This window comes from Cupressus sempervirens, chromosome 1 (assembly GCF_028749045.1).
Source record: "Cupressus sempervirens isolate cs-2001-9-10 chromosome 1, ASM2874904v1, whole genome shotgun sequence".
NCBI classification, from domain to species: Eukaryota; Viridiplantae; Streptophyta; class Pinopsida; order Cupressales; family Cupressaceae; genus Cupressus; species Cupressus sempervirens.
The window spans coordinates 306,851,719-306,860,063 of NC_143118.1; the positions used below are offsets into that span (position 1 = coordinate 306,851,719).

General features: G+C 35.2%; 1 protein-coding gene across 4 annotated transcripts; it reads right to left on the reverse strand.

Annotated features, from left to right (window-relative positions):
* Nucleotides 1-1,394: 1,394 nt before the first annotated feature.
* Nucleotides 1,395-3,875, reverse strand: LOC149577329 (uncharacterized). 4 transcript variants are annotated; one of them, XM_089823581.1, is made up of 5 exons: nt 3,763-3,875; nt 3,430-3,630; nt 3,287-3,325; nt 2,743-3,200; nt 1,395-2,622 (listed from the first exon to the last, which is right to left on the reverse strand). In XM_089823581.1, the coding sequence occupies exons 2-5, from the start codon at nt 3,590-3,592 to the stop codon at nt 1,648-1,650; spliced, it is 1,635 nt and encodes a 544-aa protein (XP_089679707.1). In that variant the 5' UTR covers nt 3,593-3,630; nt 3,763-3,875; the 3' UTR covers nt 1,395-1,647. The 4 variants fall into 4 exon arrangements, with proteins under 4 accessions (XP_089679707.1, XP_089679690.1, XP_089679694.1 ...); XM_089823564.1 differs by having other exon boundaries at nt 3,430-3,635; nt 3,763-3,823; XM_089823568.1 differs by having other exon boundaries at nt 3,706-3,818.
* Nucleotides 3,876-8,345: the final 4,470 nt, after the last annotated feature.

The window sequence follows — 8,345 nt, forward strand, 5'->3', positions numbered from 1 at the left end:
TGATTAACATAGAGTGTTTTCAATCCTAAGGTCAATTATATTCTTATTAATAGTTTTAACTCAAGGCCCATCAATAACCATATTATTTATATTACCTAGTAATCTTTTTATGGTAGCCACTAAGATTCTACTCTTAAATTCCTTATTAGTGTTAAAGTTATAGCTCGATTAGGGTTGCATTCAAAAGTACCATGAAAGTTTAATGTATACTAATAACTAGGCCACATGAAGGTTCCCACATAGGTGGGGAAGAAGTAAAGCATCAACAAGAAAGATAAAACCAACTCCGTTATCAATAGTATCATCTTATAATTAAGTGGAAGCCTAAGAGTGAGTATCATAGGTACCTTGTGCAAAAAGACTTTATTTATGCTAGCACCTATTAGGAGGGAGTTGAAGGAAATCTTGCTATTGCATAAGGGAACTTGCTATAGTAATTGAAGACTATTTATAAGTTAAAAACCTGCATTATAGCTTTTTATCTTGCACATAGATCTATAATAAGATATTAAATAAATGATTGCTATAGAAAAAGTAAACTATATTGATCAATAAAGGGGTTGCCAAATAGTGCTGAATTTTTTTTAGCTTTCCATATGTTGGAGAGAATCTCCACCTTGAAAGTGTGATATATATAGTTGAACTTATATGGATATAATGCATATACCATGAAAGGAATATGTGTCAAGAAAAGAACTCTAAGTGAGAAGTCTTGAAAAAAGCATGGATCAATTTCCAAAGGCCGCAATCCTCTACCATCTTGTAGCAGACAACAAAACTCCTAAGCAATGTAATGAAAAACCTAGTAACTTTTTATTGAAGCCTAAATAAAATTACAATGATTTTTTTTATTGTTTCAAAATTAATATCAAAAAATCTTTAAATGAAGATAAAAAAAAAACAGTCATGAATACAATCTTGGAACACAATTAAAATTTTCTTGGGAAAGATAGGGCTTCCACCAAAAAAGTTGGCAATAGCAACTTGCCAATAGAAAACCTAAGTCTAGAAATAAAATATGATGTCCAAGCAAGAACAACTTGCCAATAAGAAACTTACAAGTCCAGAAAGAAAATAAGATGGCGAAGAATATGAAACATCTCTTTTTGAGCAATCCATTTATCAACAAAGAAATTGATCTTGGAATTCATGAGAATAAAAGTCTTCGTGTGCCATTGAATGATATAACCAATGAGCTTTTTAACAAATATTTCAACATTTGAAGATTGATTTTCATGTTTTAGCCCTTCTTAAATGTAAATGAAACTGAAAATAAAGACTAAATAACCATTTGTAAATTCAATTGAAAAGTTAAAGTATGACAATACGCTTAACCAACCCTCCAACCCTTCAAACAATGAGTGAAGCCGTGAAATGATCAAAACCTTCAACCGTGAATCCAAACAAATAGTTATATCCATTTATTTCAAAGTGCAAGAACCTACAATATAGGCATACGACCATAACTAGTTGGGTTTTCAGAGCATTTCTTTCCCGTAATCACATACACAAAGCAAACAAAAGCAGCCAGCCCATGAAGCAAATTATAAATACCACTTCTAGAGAGATTGAAGAGTTTTCAGGGGTAACAGATTTACATGCGATAGCTAAACAAGGGAACGAACAGTTACAGCTAACATAGTTGTTCTATCGAGTACGGTTGAGGAGCGGTGACGCAGAACGGGAGTGGAGTTGGTACGTTGCACTTAAGGGGGAGTTGTTATGGCTAGCCTCATGTTCATGAGTCGACCCACTAGTGTTAACATCATCATCTGAACGGAGAAATCTCCCAAGTCCACAGCACATAGCATGCCCAGTGATTAAATCCTGCGAAACATCATCACCCGAACGAAGACGTCTGAGAAGCCCACAGCGTTCTAATCGAGACCATACTTTTTCAACCATATCATCGAAAAGACGAGACACACCGCAAAGGCGGTGGAATCTGGTCCTTTTCACTACGAAGTGTGCCGATTGATGGAAAAATGCAACATGAGCCCAAAAAGTAATGGCAATGAGAGTTCCCAAAACAACCCAAGAGAAAGTCTTAACCTTACGCTGCAGCATCACGTACACTGCACACATAAACCCATAAGTCGTGAAGCCAAAGCTGAAGCAAACAACCAAACTGTTGATGGTCATGAACAGCATCTTGTCCCCCGTGGTGAGCTCACAGCTCATCTCCCACATTATACAAACAAAGAGGGATAGAAAGAAGGATACGCAGTCGAAAATGAGGAAGAGCTTAAAAGAAACGAGGGACACAAGATTAGGGCTCCCTCGGTCTTTCGCACCATTGTTCGATTCGAAGCCGCCAGGGACAGTGAAAGCAGCGGCACATGTCATGGTGGCCAACAGCCCCGCCACCACTAATTCTGCATCGCGCCTTGCCTTGTACGCATCCTCGACCCCCTTCCTCGCTCTCACACGCTTTTCATTGCTCACCTGTGGCACACACTCCATGAATGCCTTGGGATTCCTCTCACAATCTGCCAGCTTCCTTATAACCCTAAATGATTCGTGGTATTCGGTCACTTCTCTTGCAATTTCATATGGTGTCTTGTCCTCGCTGTTCCGGGCAGACTTGTCCACCCCACGTACCTTCAGCAACAAGTTCACCATCTACACAGCCAAAAAAGGATAAAAAAAGAGGGACAATTAGTTGCCTTCCCAAACCCTAATGTATCAGTAAAACCTGAGAGAGAATAGAGTTGTGAGCATCAAACCCTAAAATAATCTTACGTGGTCATATCTGTTCCTTGCTGCGATGTGCAAAGGCGTGTCTCCACTCACAACTATTGGGTGGTCATTTCCAGCACGAATACCATCTTTAGCAGATGAATTTGTAGCACAGATATCTCTCTCAGGATGATTTGTGGTAAGCTGGTAAGGCTTATTGATAAGTTCCGATAACTTTCCATGATTCCTCTCCATTAAAAATTGGACGAGTTTGACTTGGTTGAGCTCCACGACATAATGCAGGGCATTTGATGTGCAAGTTATTAAAAACTCTACAGCTTTTTTGAATCCCAAACTCGCTGCCAATTTCAGTGGAGTTTCTCTTTCATTATTTAAAAAGTCACACAAATTAGGATCCAATTTTACCAATTGTTTCACCAGATCCACGCGATTTTTCCTCGCAGCTACATGTAAAGCCGTGTCGCCCTTTTTGTCTGCCTCCTTCATTTTGCTTTTACAGCCTGCGTAAATCACATAGTTAAGCTAAACGAGCAAGAAAAACTTAGCCCCATTTAATTCATAAAAACAAGTTTGACAAGAGAATTACCTTGGACTGGCAGCTTTGCTGCTAGCTCTCGAAACAAATCTGCATTTTTTGAATCGACTGTATTAGAAAAATAAAATAGAAAACAAGTGAAGAATGGCTTCTTAGAAACTTATAATAGAAAAGAATGTATGAAGAGAATGAACCTGGGTCTCCTGCAATAACTGCCACATGAAAACATGTTCTTTCCTCCCATTTCGTGTTCAACAAGCTTGACGGATCGATATGTTTGAGAAGCTCTTTTGCAGTCATTATATCAGTATTTCGACAAGCCACGAAGAATCCCATTACATTAGCTTTGTTCGCCATGCTCAGATTGTAGCTTAAACCCGTGAACACTATTTTTCCTGCACTGCCAATGCCAACTAATCAAAAGCTACTAAAAATGTGAAAAAATAAACAGTTCCCAACATTTTACTGACCCATTACGAGTACTTCCACTAGAGTTGTCAATTTGTAACACATCAAATTAATGATACCAATATTTTTCCGCTCCTGGTTTACAACATTTGGAATCAATGTTCTCCGATGAGATTGACACTCTTGAAGCAAAAGGATAAGACTTTGATCGTTTCATAATAATTAGTTTTCGGTGAGATGTCGCCAGGCAGTCACATACATCTCGGGAAGAGGGTAAGCGTGGATCTCGTTTCAGAATATTTTATCGGCTGATGAGATGTCGCCCTCAATAAAGTATGTCTTGACGTACATTCATATATTGGAGGGTAGTGGACTAGTGTTAAATAGTCTTTTAAGTCTTTTTATATAAAAATTAAATACACTGTAAAAAGGTGCATATAAGTTAAGTTACACAGTGGAGGTGCCTTTTTGAAGAATTGTTGTTTATATAGTACATTTGATTTGATAGAAAGTGTTTAATTCTGATTTTGTAAAATAGCAAAATTTTAATGAGATTTTCTAATTAATAAAATATGTTCTGATATTATATATAATTTAATTATTTAAAAGTTTTTAAAAATTTGATAAAAGAAAATCTTATAGAATAGTTTAATATATGAATGGTTCAAAATTCTATATTTTTATTTCATAGAAATTAAGCAATCGGTGTGCCAATGGGTAGATTGAAAATATATTGAAGATCAAATTAAAAAAAAAACATATAAAGATGAGGATGGTTGTTAGAAAACTAGTGACATTAGACATTGAAAATACTTGTAATTCATTCAAGATTTATATTTTGAGGACCACTATTAATTACATCTCTCTCTCTCTCTCTCTCTCTCTCTCTCTCTCTTTCACACACACACACACACACACACCCCTTTCAATGCTTAACTATTATACTTTTAAATCTCTTTAGACAAACTAACAATATATTCACAATAACATGTATAGATCTATTTTTCTATAAGGTAATTCATTAATTCGACACCCAGAGAGATTTTATTCACGGTTTTCAATACTAGATTGTTATTTTTCTTATTTCAGTTAGTTCAAAGCATTACTCAAATTTTTATTATTCTCGGTTTAGTTAGTTTAGAGAGTGTTGAGCAATCATTTTGCATGATGACAACAACATAAATTCGTGAGAGTCTCTCTTTTGAAAAGTTGATCAAATAACCAACTCCAAGGTTCTAAAAGTTATTTTTCAACTGCTTGGATAACTCAATTGAAGACTAGTATTTATGTTCACAAGGAGATCTTTGCTAGTATATGTGTGATTCTATAAAACCTAAAAAATGTGACTTCAACCCATTGTTTTTGTATTTTTCTGATTTTGAAATGAATATACTCTTTAAATTATACAACTATATGATTTCCTAATTTAACCTTTGATTTTGAAAACCAAATTGTAGAGATAAGGTAACAAAAAATGTTAAAAAATTGCTAAAAGTAAATTTCTAAAAGGACATAAGCCACAGTGGCAATGCTTCTGTGAATTAAATTTTCAAAGGGATGGTAGGAAACTAACAAAATCAGGGGTAACACATCTAGAACATCACATAGGCAATCATCAATGGAATCGTAATAGAACCATATTTTTTTTTACAATTAATCAAATTGTGTAGCCACGAAAAGTGTGCACACACAAGACCAATCGCTATTCAAGTATCGTAGAAAATATCCCTTATCCAATTCGTCACTATAGAGGTATTATGTGGCTATACATGAAAAATTCTAGAAAAACTAATGATTGCACAAGCATTAAAACACAACAAGACTATTGGCTTTATTGATATTTGCAAAAATCAATTCACAAAAGAAACACATTCTAGCAAGAAACACTACACATAGAATGGGAGCACTAATAACATATCTTTATTACATCAAAATGCATGCCTCGAATACATGTTACATCATTGTATTTATAGGGAACCCTCTCCATCATGTGATTTGCCAAGATTTTTTACATACAAAAAAAATGCTAAAACTATTAAAATGAAGCTATTTATGTACAAACCGGTAATCTATCTTGGTGCTAACTATGCATGCACTTTTATTTTCCTTTATTCAATGATGTGTGTACCTTTACACGACTCAAAACTATAAATAAAAGAAGATAAGAGAGAAAATAACTCCAACAAGAAACTAGAGCTTCAAGGTCTTCTAAACAATATGTTATCGTTATTCTACATGCATGCACATTAGTTAACAAATATGGTCTCCTCATTCTCCATGTGTACCCAGAGAAGACCTACTAGTGCCTAAATATGATAGTTACAACTTGCAATGCCAAAAGTGTGCAGATACCTTTTGACAAAGAAGTGATATATCGGATGGGTGCTCTACAGGTGTCATCCCCATATTTTGTATGTTGACCTTCTATTTAAAGAAGATTTACAAGTAGTTGAAATTGAAACAACCCTTTAAACCACCATTTATGAGACAAGGCCCAAGGCAGTTAACTACTGACTGACCCAAAAAATACAAAATCAAAGCATAAAAATGCTAAATTTAGCAACTGGAAGTCAACTAGCATTGTAAATTAAAATTTCTAAAAATCATTGCACTTATGGAGTTGCGGATGTGCGAAGCTACGAAGGTGAAATGGGTGCTTAACTATTTATCAAAATTGTGGAGTTGCTCACGTACGGAGTTGAAAACTATGAACTTCACTCGATAAATTTAAAAAAATTAAAATGAGGAGTTGCACATGTGTAGAGGTGTGTACATGTGGACCTGTAAAAAATGTCAAAACTGCCAAAAAAAAATAAAAAATCAAAGTTCCTAGATTTGAAAATGGTTGATAGGTTTTGCTTAGATGGGGTCTTAAAGCATTCGTTGATATTTTTTTTTGACTTTTTTGATTATTTATGTCCTCCTTAGAATTTGAAATGGGCACAATCAAGCTCCTTGTGGTTCTTCAATCTGAACTCTTGAAGGTGTGCGTTGAATCTGCACATGCAATACCATTGTAAACATTTTTTATTGAAACAAATAAATTAATCTAAACAAATTAATGTGGTTATGATGTGAATCATGAATTTACGATTAGTCTGATGGATTGCAAGGATCACCATCATGTTCTAGGAACGAAAATGAAAGATGCAAACAACACTTAATGCAAAATAAGTTTGAAAATTAATGAAAACCATCTAAAATTTTAGGTCTACCTCAAAGAAGTGTAACTTCTTGCCCTTAGCTTAGAATTACGAATCATTTAATTTGTTGGAAAGATATTCAAATTTGAAGGCAAAAAATTGAAGGACGAGGGTAGAGTCTTGTTGATCAATGTTCGCTCCAAAATGCCCCATAGACCTCTAAAAATGAAAATTATTATGACATAGGATAACGCTAAGAAAAATAGATAAAACTATAACAAAATCCTCAAAACATTAAGAGATGCCTCATAAGATTGACTCAAAACTGACATAAAGGGCCATCCTAAAGTTGTGTACCTCTGCAGGTGCGAACCTGTGCACATGTACAAAAATACACTGCAAAAACCAAAATATTACACCTGCTCACCTCTGCAGGTGTGCAACTATGAGAAATCTGATGGTGGACTTAACAAAAAATAAAGCGCATGTAGACCTTTGCAGGTGTCACACCTGTCCATCTTTGCAAGTGCACACCTGTGCAAGCAATTGACATTACATATTAACCCCCATGTGCACAATATAGAATTTATGGTCATGCACATGTATGCAACTCTACACCTATATACATGTGCAAAAATCTACTTAGACAAAACAACAAAAGGAAAGAATTGGACTTGCGCAATTGCAAAGGTGCACAAGTCCAAAGAAATATAGAGGAAAAAATCAAAAGACCAAAAATACTAACTTGAAACTCTTCTGGACCAGACCCTGATTTGCACACTCTATTCATGTGAAGACCTGGGTATGTGAACAATTGTGCAAGAGAACAACTAAAAGCTCAAATAACTCCCTATGCATACATGGACTTTGTAGACCTACACATCTCATTGAGGTACAAACCTTTGCAACTCTACAGCTACAGAAGTGCACAAAGGGACTATAACCAAAAGGAAAGAAAAATGGGGGAAATTTACACTTGTGGAGGTGCGTAAGTGTAAAAAAACACTTAGACAAAACTAGAGAAATCAACACAAAATGAAACCAATCACTTTGACCCAAAAATCTACTCAACATGACCTAGAAATTCTCAACCATTGAGGTGCCTCGAAAGTGATCGTAATCTGATAGATCAAGGAGATGAAAGATGCAGTCCCCATTTGCAAGATAAAAAATGGAGCATGTGTTGTGGAACCACAAAAAAAGGAATAAATGACAAAGACATTTATTTATTAACAAACACCATTAGACTCAATCAAGCAATAAATGTTAAGACTGATCCTATGAGAGGTAATGTAGAATCCCCAATAAAAAAATCCATGTCTTCAGCTTTCATGTTCGACGTGTGCACATGTCTTCAACTTTCACATTTGATGTGTGCACATGTCTTAATTCCTTTCGATAGGTAGGCTTAAGCAACAATAAGTGAGAAATAATTGAGACCAATATTCACCAACCATCAAGAGCTTCAACAATCTCCATGAAACCAACTTCTGTCACTCTTGACCAGAAGTGAGGATCCATTTAGAGGGCTCTTTAATGTGTCAACTTTCAACTTTTTA